General features: G+C 32.9%; 1 protein-coding gene and 2 pseudogenes across 7 annotated transcripts in view; all 3 read left to right on the top strand.

The window, feature by feature from the left end:
• Window positions 1-16271, top strand: part of NSD3 (nuclear receptor binding SET domain protein 3) — a 94307-nt gene that overhangs the window by 55108 nt on the left and 22928 nt on the right. For 6 of the 7 annotated variants that reach the window (XM_011372433.2, XM_011372425.2, XM_011372404.2 and 3 more), the window contains 6 exons: window positions 147-277; window positions 647-775; window positions 1395-1521; window positions 9272-9469; window positions 9942-10115; window positions 13892-14038. In XM_011372433.2, coding sequence (XP_011370735.1) covers window positions 147-277; window positions 647-775; window positions 1395-1521; window positions 9272-9469; window positions 9942-10115; window positions 13892-14038 — 906 coding nt within the window. The remainder of the gene's footprint in view (window positions 1-146; window positions 278-646; window positions 776-1394; window positions 1522-9271; window positions 9470-9941; window positions 10116-13891; window positions 14039-16271) is intronic. The other variant, XM_023538494.1, reaches the window with a different exon arrangement.
• LOC111729315 lies at window positions 3867-3985 on the top strand (annotated as a pseudogene).
• On the top strand, window positions 4510-5620 carry LOC105300307 (annotated as a pseudogene).

Here is a 16271-nt window from a genome sequence, read left to right as displayed (position 1 = left end):
AGTTTCGACTCGTGACTTCAGTGTTACAAAAAGAGTTGTGCTTTTTTCACACTGCAGACGAGTTTGGGGAAAAATATTCTCCCACAAAAATAAAACAACAAACTTAAAGCACTATTTTAGGATTAATTTCGGTGTATTGTATTAAGGTGCCAGCGAGATTTCAGATTCCTGTAAACCTCTAAAGAAAAGGAGTCGCGCCTCAACTGATGTAGAAATGACTAGTTCAGCATACAGAGACACATCTGACTCCGATTCTAGAGGCCTGAGTGACCTGCAGGTAAATATGTTCAAGGGTCTGAGCACAGTGCTCTTTTTTTGCTTCGCAAAACCAACTAACATATTGCTTTGCTTTACTTATTTGAGGAAAATGGGAATTTTAAAAAATATTCAAAGTAAATCATCTTGGTTATTTTGTAATTATGAGTGTCTTAATTTTAAGCCTGCACTGATCCTTACATAACAGAAACAGTTTTTTAATTTTAACTAGCTTCTCTTAAACACCAGATATATAGTATCTAGTGTTTTAGAAAGATAGAATAAAAAAGAGGTTGTATGAAGGTTTATATGAGCAACTGTTACTAGGATTTTCATTGCACTTTGAGGAAATTTTTTTTTTCCTTAAAAATGTGCTATGTTTTTCATGTAGGTAGGCTTTGGAAAGCAAGTAGATAGCCCGTCAGCTACTGCAGATGCAGACATTTCCGATGTGCAGTCTGTGGATTCAAGTTTGTCAAGAAGAGGCTTTGGAATGAGTAAGAAGGACACTGTATGTCAGGTAGGCAAGCGACCTATCCTATACCTTGAAAAAAATTGCTATTTTGTCAATAATATACTTACCTCTTGTTGGAGAGGGTAGTATCTATCTAAATTATATTACTTTAAAGCTACAGCTCTAAAAGCCTTTTCTGGCTCTTTCTGAGTTGGAATTCTTATTATTCACATGCAAGTGTCAATCTTCATTGTGAAACTTATGGATTGGAAGTAAATGGCAAATGACCGATTTCAAAAACATTTTAATAAACTTAAATTAGTATTTCTTTTAAGGTATATTTATCCTTTTTGAAAAATACTTCTTTGCCCTGTGAAGAAAAGTTCAATTATGCAGATTCCAAAGAAGGAATCAATAAAGATCAAGTATGACTTTTATACTTTATACCATAATGGGTCTGGAAATAATTGTCTAGTCCATTGGTTTTTACCATGAGGACCAAGGACAAGCAGCATCAGTATTGTCAGGGTATTTGTTGGAAATGCAAATTCTCAGGCCCCACCCCAGGCCTACTGAATCAGAAACTTTAGGAGAGGGACCCTACCATCTGTGTCTTAACAGACCCTCCAGGTGATTCTGATGCCTTGCTGAAGTTTGAGAATCACTGCTTTTTGCCATATTACAGATCTGTGAAAGCTCTGGTGACTCTCTGATTCCTTGTGAGGGAGAGTGCTACAAACACTTTCACCTGGAGTGCTTGGGGTTGGCATCACTCCCTGATGGAAAGTTCATCTGCATGGAATGTAAAACTGGTAAGCTTACTTCTGTTGATAGCTATGAAAAGATGGATAGGAAGGAATATGCAAGGCCAGCATCTCCCATGATATCTAATTTTCTTACCACTTTTATATAGCACTTAACTTCCTCTCCATAGGTATTTCAACAAATTAAGACCATTCAGTGATTAGGCTTCCTAAGGAAATTTTTTATTATCAGTGACTTAATCATAAAAATCTATTAAATCATTGAGATGTATTTGTATTTATCTAAAGAGCTATAGAAAGTATGTGGAGTGAATTATTTTTCAGATGGGGTTGAGATTTTTGTGTTCAAGAAATTGGTTTAAAGTCCTTGACTTTAATAGACTGGAACAAGTGTCAGTCACAAACTATAACCATGGTGATGGTACTTTTTAGTGGAAAGATGGAGCTACTGAAAATCGTTTGTTTTTTATGGTGGCATTGGTTAATGAAATCCAATAAGTTTCAGCTTGAAAATTGTTTTTTAAACATACAAGTTTTGGATTCACTATTAATTTTTTACCCCTCTCCTGTATAGACTACCACCTATCAAAGTAATTTATAAAGAAGTATGCAAGTTTATGTTCTGTGTGTAGCCATGATTCTAAGTAAAATAATGGAAAGCAGGAGGTAGAGTTGTTTAATCTGTAATAAGGCAAGTGAAAAGTCAACTGGAAATGGCATGTTAGTGCTTCTAGGAACCATGTCTGTATGTTTTTGTTTTGTTTTTGCTATGAGAAACTATGAGCCAGTTGGATATCAAGTATTTATGATATGCTAATCTTACTCTTGACACTTTATTAATAATTTACCTACTCCTTTGCCTCCTTTATTTGGATTCTCATACATTTATTTTATCCTTTTTATTTGATTATGTACCTCCTAAAATCATTTACATATTCTAAATTCCAATACATTTATGGTATTGTATTTTTCTGAACTTACTAAAGGCCAGGTGCTGTTAGTACCAAGCAGTTTATCCTATTATCTCATTTGATTCTCATAATGTAATGAGATAGATATTATTTTCACTTTGTAGAAAGCGAAAGTAAAGATTAGAGGGCTTAGTTTAGTACCTTGCCCAAAGTCACAAAAACAGAATAAGATGAAACTGGAATTTAAACCCAGGAGGCAGCTTGACCCCAGAATCTTTGCTCTCTACATTCACCTTCTATCATCCTAAGTAGGATGAAGAACATATATCATGTATGCTAACACACACACTCAGTCTTCTCTCACATACATAACACATGCACATATTAAGCCATAGAAACTGTTTTGAATATATAACATATTTTTCCCTATATAAAATATCAGTTTATTCACCACATTTAGACTCTGCAGTAAAACTTTTGAATGGTTTGCCAACTGGCAGTCTCAGGGTCACATTATCTGCACATTGTTTTATTTGGCCCTTAAGATGTGTTTTGAATGTGTGAACATGAATCAGGCATGTACTACTGGTTCCTCACATTCTCTACCATTCCCTTTTTCTAAAACTCTGTCACTCTAGTCATTCGTGTAATTTTCCTAGCCCTTTTAAGCACTTGTTTTTGATCTCTGATTTAAACTATAGACAGGAAGGACTACATAGCTCAGCATTAAAATACTCTTTTAAGGCTTCTCTCTTAACTCTAGAATCCAGCAGAATTTTTGCCAACAAAGGTTAGATATAATCTAATTTGATACACATCTGTTAAGAAATTTAAGAAGGAACTTTCCTTTAAAAACAATTCAGTAGAACAGAGTTGGAGGACTCACACTTCCTGATTTCAAAATTTACTATAAAGCTACAGTAATTAAAACAATGTAATACTGGCATAAAGACAGACATATAAACCAATGGAATCAAATAGGGAGTCCAGAAATAAACATTCACATATATGGTGAAGTGATTTCTTGACAAAGGTTTAAAGGCCATTCATTGAGGAAAGGACAATCTTGTCAACAAATGGTGCTGGGAAAACTGAATATCCACATGCAAAAGAATGAAATTGGACCCTTACCTAACACCATTTATAAAAAATAATTTAAAATGGATTAGAGCTAAAACTATAAAACTCTTAGAAGAAAATATAGGGGGAAAGCTGCATGACATTGAATTTGGCAGTGATTGCCTGGATATGATACCAAAGGCACAGGCAACAACAAAAAAATAAACAAATTGATAAAATAAGCTTTATCAAAATGAAAAACTGTGTCTACCAAATGACACTATCAACTAAGTGAAAATGCAGTCCACAAAATGGAAGAAAATAATTACAAATAACGTATCTGACAGGGATTAATATCCAAAATATATAAAGAATTCCTACAACTCAACAGAAGAACAAACTCAATTCAAAATTGGGCAAAGGGTCTACGGCCATGCTACCCTGAACAAGCCCGATCTCGTCTGATCTTGGAAGCTAAGCAGGTTCTGGCCTGGTTAGTACTTGGATGGAAGATCACCTAGGAAGACCAGGTGCTGTAGGCATAAAAAATATAAAAATAAAAAAATAAAGAATCGTAAGCTGACAAGTTCCTTGCAATCTGTGAGGTCAACCAAGGGTTGCCTCGCCTAAAAAAAAAAATTGGGCAAAGGACTTGACATTTCTCCAAAGAAGAAATACAAATGGCTAATAAGCACATGAAAAAATGTTCAACAATTAGTAATCAGGCAAATGCAAATCAAAACCACAATGAGATACCACTGTACACCCATTAGAATAGCTATTAACACACACACACACAGAGGCCAGGATATGGAAACTTTAGAACACTTGTACACTGTTGATAGGAATGTCAAATAGTATAACTGCTGTGGAAAACAGTATGGCAGTTCCTCAAAAAAATTAAACCTAGAATTACTGTGTAATTCAACAATTCCAATTCTGGGTATATACCCAAAAGAATTGAAAGCAGGGACTCAAAACAGGTATTTGTACACCCATGTCTATTGCAGCATTATTCACAATAGCCAAAAACATGGAAACAACCCAACTGTCCATCAGTGGATGAATGGATAGATAAAAAAGCCCCTGGGTCTGGGCTATATGGCTTGAGCATCCGGCAAGGGAGGGAGGAAAGCATGAGTTCTGTGCTAGGTAAAAAGACTAAAGATTACATTGTAAGAAAAGAAAAACAGAAGCCATGTTTCGAAGACCTGTATTACAGGTGTTTCATCAGTTTGTAAGACATGAGTCTGAAATAGTGGGCAGCTTGGTTCTCAAAAGATTTCTGAATTGTGTGCAGCTACTTATACAAGTGGGTCAGGACCCTGTCATGAGACAGGTGGAAAGGAAAATCCCAGTCACAGTATTTTCTCTAGTGACAAATGAGATAGGGAAATCCGGAGAAAATGAAGCTTACCAAATGGGCGATGTCAGTCAAAAGACAACGTGACACAGAATTTCAGTATTCCAACCAGGCCTCAGAGATGTGGCATATCAGTATGTGAAAAAGGGACCTCGAATTTATGTGAAAGGGAAAGTAGACTATGGCGAATACACAGACAAAAATAACATGAGGCAACAAGAAACAACAATCATAGCTGATAACATTATATTTCTGAGTGACCAGATGAAGGAGAAGGCATAAAGTGGGCAATTCTTTTTTGACCAGTGTTTGGTGCCATCGCATTTCCAAATCATGTATAGTCTTTGTAGTTTCTACAGACAAGAATTAAAATATTCTTCTATATATATTAAAAAAATATTGTATGTACATCCAATGGAATATTATTCAGCTTTAAAAAGAAATGAAATAAATACTGATACATGCTACAACGTGGATGAACTTTGAGGACATCATGCTGAGTTAAATAACCCAGTTACAAGGACAAATATTGCATGATTCCACTTAAATGAGTTACCTAGAGTAGTCAAATTCATAAAGACACAAAGTAGAACAGTTGTTACCAAGGGTTGGGTGAGAGAGAGGAATGGGAGTTACCATAAAGCAATCACATTACTGCTGCTTCAGTATCAGTGTATGAATCATTACACCTATAAATAAATATAAACTTCTTTTTTACATCTTTTCATTTTTGATGTCTAGTGTTAGTAACGTGTATAACATGTAGTGTTTTGTATCATATAAGACCATATCGACATAGATATTGACAGACAATTCATCTTGTAAACAGATGACTTAAACTTACAGTATCAATAAATATAGTACTGTAAATATATTTTCTCTTATATTTTCTTAACATTTTCTCTAGCTTTATTGTAAAAATATAGAATATAATACATACAATATACAAAATATATGTTAACCGACTGTTTATGTTATTGGTATGATTTCCAGTCAACAGTAGGCTATTAGTAGTTCAATTTTGGGGGAGTCAAAAGTTAGAGGTAAAATTTTGACTACACGGGGGATCAGTGCCCCTAACCCCTGTGTCATTTAAGGGTCAACTGTACATTTTCATTATTTTTTAAATTGCTTTCGATTTACTTATTATCACATGAAAATTAGTTTGATACCAATTTGGTATACTTCCAACATATTAGGAGTGAAAATTCAGATTCTTTAAACCACTGATTAAGGTTATTTAGCAACTTTTTTAATCAAGAGATCAACACTTTACATATAAACAGTATTACAGGATACATGTCTAATAAGTTCTTATAATACCACTTCTTTCTGTTGTTTAAGACAAATGCAATTTCTGGAAAGAAAGCATTTTCATTTGCCTCTTTGAAAAAAATGTGTAACAGACTATTTTATTTATTACTTGCTCTAAGTGAAGACGAAGCCCTAGCGGAAGGAAGGATATTGGAAGTATTCACCGGCTAGAGCTCTAAGCATAAGTCTTAAAGGAGTTTGATAGTTCAGCTCTCTATTAGTATAATAGTATCACTAGTTAAAATAATTTTCATTTCTATTTTGCTTATTTTGATCACTTTGCAAATGAAAGCCTACCTATTTCATTTTTACATAGAGCAGTTTATGCATTAGGCAAAACTGAAGTCAAACCTCTTAACCTTGAAAATAATTTTCTTTTAATTTTAAAAAAAATTTAAGTTATTTTAAAAACAATACTATTGCTTTCATATGCATACATGTTAAAATATAATTTGATATATATGCAACAGTACAACAAAAACCCCGCTGTACTATATTTTATTTCTACAACAAAACCAATAAAAAAATTTGAAAAACATTTGAAAATCAGTTTTAAGTATTAATTTTAAAGAATTTTGTAGTTCAGCCAATTTGTAAAGGTTAAGTACTTCTAAAACTAAATCTAACTTTCTTTAAAAAAATCAAAAAAGCTATTCCTTGTATTTTTTTCTTCAGATTTTTTATAGCATTATAAGAAAAATGGAGAAAATCTTGAATACTTCCCAAAAGGTGATAGCCCAATGGCCAATAATCACTTATAATTTCCACATGTAAAACAGACAAAAATTAAAACATAATCCTAATTAAAAAAGGAAGAAAAATAATTAACTAGATGTCTTCTTCAAACTGTAGAAAGTTAAAGAGGAAATTACCCACAGAAAAGACCTTCAAAGAATAACAAAACAAATAAATAACAAAAACATGGTTATAATTTGCAGTTCTTTGATTACATCTAAACATTTTTTTCTGTATCTTTATTGACAGTCTTGTAAGTGACCTGTTCGTGTGTCTTGTCCATTTATGTATTGCAGTGTCAAACGTGTGATTATTTGTTAGTATTTTAGATTTACAGCTAATTAAATACACAAGTAATACATCATTGCCGTGTTATGAAAATAAAGCTCAAGCTGAAGTCTCTCCTAGATCATCACTCTTAATCCTAGGCCTTACTTAATTCTAGGTCTCCCCAGAGGTAACCATTATTATTATTAGTTTGGTGTTTAGACCTGTAAGCCTTTTTCTGTGTGTGTGTCCACGTGTGCGTGTATGCATATGTGTAAGTGTGTAACATTTTTGTGTGTGTTATAATAAAAATGTATTACACTATTGTTCTGCAGCTTGCTTTTTTCACTATCTTTGAACTTTTTTACGTCAATACAAATGCATTCTATTTAATTGCTGCAGTGTTCCACAGTATAACTATATCAATAGTTTATTTAACTAGTCCTCTATTGATGGACATTTGAATTGCTTTAAGTTGTTTGTAGTTACAAACAATGCTTCAGTCAACATCTTTTTATATATACAAGTCTACATACACTAATGTAAATAGCAAGAAGAATTTCTAGGCTGCAGAAAGAGAATGTACTTTGAAAAAAAATGGATACTACCTTGTTTCCTTCTAAGGTAGTTCCAACATAAACTCCTAACAGCAGTATATAAAAGTACCTGTTTCCCTACATCCTCATCAACAATTAGTATTATCAAACTTTTAAAGTTTTTTCCTATTTGATGAAGTTTTAAAATGTTACTTGGGGTTTTAATTAGCATTTATCTGCTTACTACTGAAATTGAACATTTTTTAATGTTTTTTGGCTGTCTTTCTGCTTTAAATAGTTCATATCCTTTGCCCACTTATTAGTCTATTTTGTTTCTATATTGATTTATAGTCTTTATAAGTCTTGTTTAGCTATCTTTGCTTATATACATTGCATGTATTTTCTCTATATTTGAACTCTTTATGTGACAAAACAATCCTTTGTCATCTCTGTTGAATATATTTTTCCACATCTAGTTGTCTTTTACTTGTTCCTTCTTTTTTCCATTCTGATGGGCATTATTTTTTCTTCAAATATTTGGCAGATTGACCAGTGGAGCCATCTAGATTTAAATTTTTCTTTGTTAGAAAGTTTTTAATTATAGTTTCAATTTCTTTATGTAACGAATCATATTTTCTATATATTTTTGTGCTTGTTTTGGTAAATTTTATTTTTCTAGGAATCTGTTCATCTAAATTTTCAAATTTATTAGCAAAAACATAGTGATTTCCATTTATCTCTTTAGGTTTGTAGGATTTGTAGTGATATATCATTTTCCATTTCTGATATTGTTAATATATATTGCTGCTTTTTTCCCCTTATTTTAATTAGTCACTCTTGCCAGGGATATCAGTTTAAAAGTATTTTTCAAAGAACCAACTTTTGGTTTTCTTAATCCTCTCCAATGTATATAGATTTCACTTCATTCTTGAAGAGTGCCTTCACTGGGTATAGAATTCTGGCTTGGTAACAATTTTCTTTTAGCCCTTTGAAGATAGCATCCCATTATTTTATGGCTTTCATTTTTCCCTGTGTCAGCTTTCAGTCTTACTGTTGCTTCTTTGAAGATAATTGTCTTTTCTGTGGGTAATTTTAATATTTTCTCTTTGCCCTTGATTTTCTACAGTTTGAATAAGATGTCTTGCTGTAATTTTCTGCATTTTTAAAATTAGGATTATGAGTTTTCTTCTTATCCCTGTTTTATGTATGGAAATTGTAAGTGATTACCTAATGGAATCTGTCTTTTCTGTGGTAGTTTTTAAAAATTTATTCGTGTTGGGAAGACCTTGATGCTCTAAGCTCCCAGATATTGAAAAATTTTGTTCTGTGGAAATTTTTTTCTATGGAAATAAGTTTAGTATACAATGAGAAGTGGAGATCTAAATGATTTTTAGTCTATCTCTAAATTAGTTATCAATTACTATAGCAAATCTATTATTATAGCAAAATACATTAAATAATATTTTAATTTAACCATACGTTTTCAATCCCTTTTTTTCTATGTTAAAATCTTACACATAATAGTGGTTTCTTTTGGATAGCTCTTTGATGTCAGTAGCTGCTTCTGTTTAAGCCAGATTTTATTTAATCTGTATTCCTCACCAATTTTCCAGGACAGCACCCATGTTTTTCATGTAAGGTGTCTGGTACAGATGTTAAACGTTGTTCTGTTGGTGCTTGTGGGAAATTTTATCATGAAGCCTGCATCCGCAAATTCCCCACTGCCATCTTTGAATCAAAAGGATTCCGCTGTCCCCAGCACTGCTGCTCTGCCTGCTCTATGGAGAAAGATATCCCCAAAGCAAGTAAAGGTAAAACAGCTAAGGAAGGAGACAAAGCCTTTTTTTTTTTTTTTTTTTTAAGTTCAGTAGCAAATAAGAAGCATATTATTTTAAAGAACATTGGGCATTCTCTGTTTATCTGTGGATATAAGAGCTCAGCTACAATCGATAGCATAGTAAGTAGAGATTAAGTTCTGATTTGACCATGAGAAGAAAATTCCATATGTTCAATATTACCCTTGAAAATTCCTTAAACAGGTGCCATTCTGGAGACCACCGTCTCTCCAGCATTGAAGCAGACAAAGTTTTCTTTATCTCTAGATGTATGTTGCATTTAAGAGACTTAAAGCTTAGGAATGACAAAGCCAAACTAGAAAAATATCTTCATCTTACCATAACCAGCATCATATGGGAACCCAAAAGAGCAAATCCAAAAATCTCATTTTATTTATTCAACTGATACTTTATTATATAGCTTCCTTTTTGACTTATCTTTAAACAGGTCGCATGATGAGATGTTTGAGATGTCCAGTAGCCTATCACTCTGGGGATGCTTGTATTGCTGCCGGAAGCATATTTGTGTCTTCCTACATTCTCATCTGTAGTAATCATTCCAAACGGAGCAGTAATTCGTCCTCTGCTGTTAATGTAGGCTTTTGTTTCGTTTGTGCAAGAGGTGAGTGTCAGTCCTTTCTATTTTTTTCTGAGTTCATTGGCATATTTCCCCATTAAAATAGACTTTCAGTAATAGCCCTGAGAGAATTAACACTTTCAGTAACTAGTCCCTTTTATAACATTAGACGTTCAAATTATCAGAATATTCTTTCATAAATTAAGCTAAAAATCTACATTTTTTAATAACTTAGAATTAAAGATAAGTTCTTAGCATTTCTATTTGGAGCATCAAAAGATTAACCTATTTCCTTCTGCAAACAAGTCTTTTATTTGAATCAAACTCTTTCCATGTCATATTCTTTAATCCAGAGCTTGCAGCTGCTTGAGATTTCACCTGGAAGGCAAGACGAGCACATTTATTATTTCATCGTTTATGTTGTATTTTATCATGTTTTGGTCTGGCATTGAGGAATGCCAGATGGGATATAGCCAAGGCAACATATGTGGTGGTGTTAGTTAAAAGCCAGCAATGCAGGCTTTCTTACTCGCCAGTTGTTGATATTTAAATATGCCAAGAGAGATTGATCAACTAAAGACAATACTATGTCCCTGAGGAGGTCAGTAAACTTGAGTTCGTGATAAATACAAAATAGAACTTTTTTAGTTGAATATGATAAAGTATCCATCTTTATAGAGTATCTCAGCTGTATTTTAATAAAACCATTTTTAGTATTTAGTAAGCATTTAGAAACCAACTAATATCCCAAATGCAGTTTGGGTTTTCTTTTTTATTCTAAGTGCTAGGTTTTCTGAACTTCCCTTAATGTGAAATATTTGAAGGGACTCTAGCATATCAGGCCTGTTAGATTACATTTACACAATCCTAATGGTGAGATTTTGGGTTTGTTTTTGCTTTATTTTTGCTTTAGGAGATAGTTTAATTTGGTAAATGTGTACTATAAAGTATTTTTTAATAGAATTTAGGTAGTATGATAGAACTTGAGTTGTTTTGCTTTTGTATCTTTTATTTTAAAAAAGATAACTAGAGGTGGTAGAGAGTAAAAGATTAAATAAAGATAGTCTTTTCTGTAGCAGTCGGCTGGGTCCCTTGTATATGCTGCTTTCAGTATGCCAGAATTTTGTAAGCACGTGGGGTTGTCTGCCATTAGAGGGGAAGCATTGTGTCTTTCTTTAACAGAACAATTATAAAACTGTATTCTACTGTGAAACGTGGCTGGTACATGGAGAAGTAGGTCTGAAATGTTTTGTCACATTGTAACAGGTTACTGAAAGGATTAAAATAGTTACCACTAGCGTCTTCTCCATCTCATCTCTAAGAAAGTAATGATAGGATGGAAATACTGAATTATCAATTAAGTGGCTAGCTTTAGAGACTTAAACAGATGAGTGTCAGTAATAACATAAAATCTCTATCACTTTGTAAATATTTTTTTCTACCATTCTGAACACTTTTACTAGGTGTGTGTGTTTGTGTGTGCATGCACACATGAATAACTGAGCCAATATTTTAAATATCAGGTTTATAACTGTTATGTTGACTGACTTTGGAGTACATTGGAATCAAGTACCATTAGTATATTAACCAATATTTTCTTTTGCTGTATTTCACTCAGTAATTGAGAGACCTTTAAAACAGGTATTTTCAGTTTAATATAGATAAAAAATGGCCCATTGTCAAGGAACATAGTTTTATAGAAACTAGCCATTTTGTTGTTTGTTTTTATATGCATTGATTAAATGCTTGAGAGAATGGAAATAAGGGGAAAACTTTTTCTACAACAAGATCTATATTTGCATCTTATCAGTTTGGCAGTTCTAAAGATTTACTGTATTTAAATGCCTCTGTAAGCAAGATTATTTAATATCCAAATTATTTTCACTGTGAAACTTTGTCCACAGTGAAACTTTCATTTTCCTTTCTAGCATTTTACAGAAATTTATTCTCAATAGATTAGATGTTGGGATTTGGGAAGGCTTAAGTCAAAAGTTTTTTTAGAAGTAAATAATATGTGTTCTTTTATCAGTATTTATAGCGGTCTCTTTTTTTAGAGACCTAATTGTAATAAATCCACACTTTATAAAAAAGGGATCATTTAATCATTAATGTTTTGGTATTAGAAAACTTAGCTAGTTTTGTTTTTGTTTCTTGCCTCATACAGTTTTTCCCTCCTCATAGAGGATTTTTCTCAGTTCTAGGTTCTTTAAAATCAATAAGCTGATTCTTAAGGACTGAAATATTTAGTATTTTTAGAAATATTTCAAGGTTTAGAGGAACATTGTTCCTCCTCTGCCCTCCCCATAGTGCCATAGGAATGTTCAGTCATATTTCAGTGTAGTATATATTCTTTAGTATTTCCTTTAATCGGGAGAGTGATGTAAAATAAAAGTTACTTAACATTCTGTGCCTTTCTCTGTAATGATAATTTTAAATGGAGACGTTAAATTAAGGTTTGCTTTTCATTTTAATAATAATAATAGCGATTTATTTTTCATCTGTAAATCAAACTCTTAGACACTATCTGAATAAATTGCCACAATTACCCCAAAAAGTCATTTCCCTGTTTTATATGGATGAGAACACTGAAGCCCAGATTTAAAAATTTACCTGGAGGTTACACAGGTTGTTAAATAGAGGGACCAGCATTTGTACCTGATCTTTCTTATTGCAAAACCTATGTTTTTTATACTATACTACTTCTCTTTTATGTGTATGAAATTCATTTGACATTATATAACTTTTATTCGAAGATTCTTATGTTATTACCAATTAACAATTTCAAGTTCCAGTCTATCATCTGGATCAGAGAGATTTCTTGAATCTTAGTGTGGGGTAGCAACAAGTGAAGGTAATATCCACAGAAAAAAGTAAATGCTAACCCCTTTAAAAACTAAAACTCTTCCCTCTTCTCAAAATGATCTCTGAAACTTCTATCAAGATTTGTATTGTAATACCCTAGATTATTATAAACTTAACAGTAACCAAATAGAGAAATTTTCCCTGGTCTCACAGTTCCCTAAGGTTTACGAGTGGCCTGTAGCTATTTTATGAACTTAACTAGGAGAAGTGGGATGGGAGTGAGACAAGTGGGTGTCACAGGTGGATTAGAGCAGATCTTATGTTTTCTTCCAAATATGATGGCTGTATTGGTAGATCAAAAGGACTTTTTTTACCTTAAAGTTGGTAATCAGTTTATATGATAGCAAAAAATAAAGTTTTAATGGTTTGCATTTCCTCAGTAAAGTTTAACAAATTTTGGCCCCTGCTTTAAAATCATGTATCATCTTGGTAGAGAAAAGCTTCATTATGTGGCAGAGAAAGCTAGAATCTATTTGAGTATATCTCAAGATATGAATAGAGGAGAGACTCAATTCTGCCTTTATGTACTACTTGATACATTGAGGGTAGATCAGGGTCTCTACTATGTTATATAAATAATTCTTATTTCTAGCAATTAAGTGATACATTATTTTGTTCTCTGGATTGTCATCATAATTCTTCTAAATATTAAAGACTATAGCTTTGTTTTCCATAGGTAGTTTTCAGTGTGATGTCAAATGCAGTTTACATCTTCAAATTAATTTAGAGTTTTCTTCGGGTATACAGGTTTCTATATAGGGATTAAGGCATTAAGTATCTTAAATTCCCTATAATAACTATAGAAAATACTTTTCTGTCAGATCTTTTTCTTCTTACTCTTCCCCCCAACCCCCAACTTTATTCACAGCTACATAATAGGTGTTGGTTTATTTTTTTTTTCCTCATGGAATCATGGGTAGTTTCATTGCAGCTCATCTCTTTCTGTTTGTTTCGTATAGGGCTGATAGTTCAGGACCATTCAGACCCCATGTTCAGTTCATATGCCTATAAGTCCCACTACCTACTGAATGAATCAAATCGTGCAGAGTTGATGAAATTACCTATGATTCCTTCTTCGTCAGCTTCCAAAAAGAAATGTGAGAAAGGTAATAATCAAAATAGTTTATCTCTTGCTTTTATTTTTGCATTTCCTATTTTTTTCTTTTTAAATGAAGGGGGGAAATGTATGCCTGTCAAGCACCATCTGTTGCTTTTGGTAAATTCTGCCTTGGTGGTTGTGACTATGTCTTTATATGGCTGTAAAATTTTTAAAAAGGGCTTAAAATAATTCCATTTATTACAAAATTTTGCTTACTCTTCTTGAATACGTTTTCAACATTCCTTATACCTATGGGTTATTAAAATTGAAAGACTAGGATTTTGCTTAATATAGAGGAATATTCTAAGGGCTCTTTCTCTTTTGCCTGATGTAGAACTACCATTCACGTTAGAATAGAATGGACATAACTTGTTAATAACTTTCAACTAAATAACAAAATAGGTTATTAAATAAAGGGAAACCAAGATATCGATACTTAAAGATTTGATTTTAGAATACATTCTATCATTTTATTTTAAATGTTTTTGTTAAGATACTATGAAAACTAGTTGCCCTTCTCTTAGGAGGCATTTGTGGGCAGCTGAGGAGGATACCCCAAATACTGGATATTGAAAGGCAGCCCAGCTGAACTGAAGAATTGCTTATGGATAATTTAACCACAGAGAACCAGGGACTAAACATATATTTATATTCTCCTATGGAAGAAAATCTTTTATTTAGCTTTATATAGTCTACTTGTAATAAAGGAAAAAATGGTTTAACAATAATGTGGTATTTGGGGAGTTGCTATCTCAGCGGGTGAAATAACCTGGAAGGTGAAGGCCTTTTTCTGTATACATTCCCATTATGATCTGGGGGCCAAGTTCAGATTCTTTAAAGAAAATTCATACCTAATATACTAGGTATATTTGAAATGGGCTTCTTTTTTTTCTTTTTCTTTTTTTTTTCCATTCTCTGTGTTGCCTGCTTGATGTATCTTTGCTCTTTGTCAAAATTCTTAAGTGGCAACCCAAAGTGTAAGCAAGCTGATTAGAACCTATGGAGAAGGACATTGGGTTTTTGTTTTCCATTGAAGTCACAGTATGTCACCTTACTGGTGACACCACCTACTTCCAAAACAAAGATGAACTGAGGTCTGACTATAACTCCATAATGCAGTAAAATTAGACTACCCAAGGCATTTTATTATTCTTTTGCTGGCATCTTGATAAAATTAGATCAATCCAATTGTTGCTTACTTTGTTTTCAGTACTCAGTATTGATCTTGACATAAATTGAAATTATTTTGAGCCCTCTGTTTGCTTAGCTTGAACCATATCTTCTCTTGCATCCTAAAGCAGTTTTCTTGCATAGCACCAAGGTGGATTGTTCATATTTTTATTTTTCTATTTCTCTTGTGTATTTTTTGTCAAAAAATCATGATGATTTTCACTGATGATTCTGGGTCTGTATTTCCTCTGAAATAAGACTTAAAATTAAGGACTATTCCATAACGTTAAAATGGCGAGCTTGTCTTTCCTATATCAACTCTAATAATCACATGTCCCCTAAGCTGTTTGCAAAGACTGCTCTCCCTACTGGTCATTCTTTTCTGTTAAAAAAATGAATTATCTCATTTTAGTTTAAACCTTTGGAAGAATTCCCTACCTAGGTTAAGAGCACTCAGGCAGCTAATCTCTAGTTTGGAGAATTGGAACCATTAATCCATATTGAGATCTGTAGACAAAAGAAAAAATCCCAATGATTGAAGCAAAAGTTTTTAAGCAGAGGAAATATAGTAAATTTAATTCATCACTGATTGTATATGGATTTTCTTTTCGTTTTTATGTTAATCAGAAGTTTGAAAGTCTACAGGAAGACAAGATTTTTGGGAATATTGATAGCAAACCCTCAAATGGTTGGAGCATGTGATTTGATAATGTTATCTAGAGGGCTCCTAACCTTTGCTTACGAGACTTGAAATCTCAGTGCGCTCATGGGTTATAGACGTGATTTTCCATGGGAAGATGAATTTATTTTTTCCAGTGACTGTCTTTATTATATTTCATCTCCAGTGGTTAACATCCTTCTCTGTCACTTGTTGAAATACCTATTAGAAATACCTAATCTACCCCCAAAATCTTTCATTTCTTTACATTAAATAATATTGTTTTGTTTCGTTTGCTGCACCTGTTTTGGTCTTAATCCATAGGTCATTTTATGTATTTAAAAAGAGAGGATTTTGCTGTAGGGAAGTTAGAGGGATCTCCTTGCGTGTGGTACTTCTTTCTACACTGGTA

This window comes from Pteropus vampyrus, unplaced genomic scaffold (assembly GCF_000151845.1).
Source record: "Pteropus vampyrus isolate Shadow unplaced genomic scaffold, Pvam_2.0 Scaffold8, whole genome shotgun sequence".
Taxonomy (NCBI): Eukaryota; Metazoa; Chordata; class Mammalia; order Chiroptera; family Pteropodidae; genus Pteropus; species Pteropus vampyrus.
This window is presented reverse-complemented; position numbering and strand designations above follow the sequence as displayed.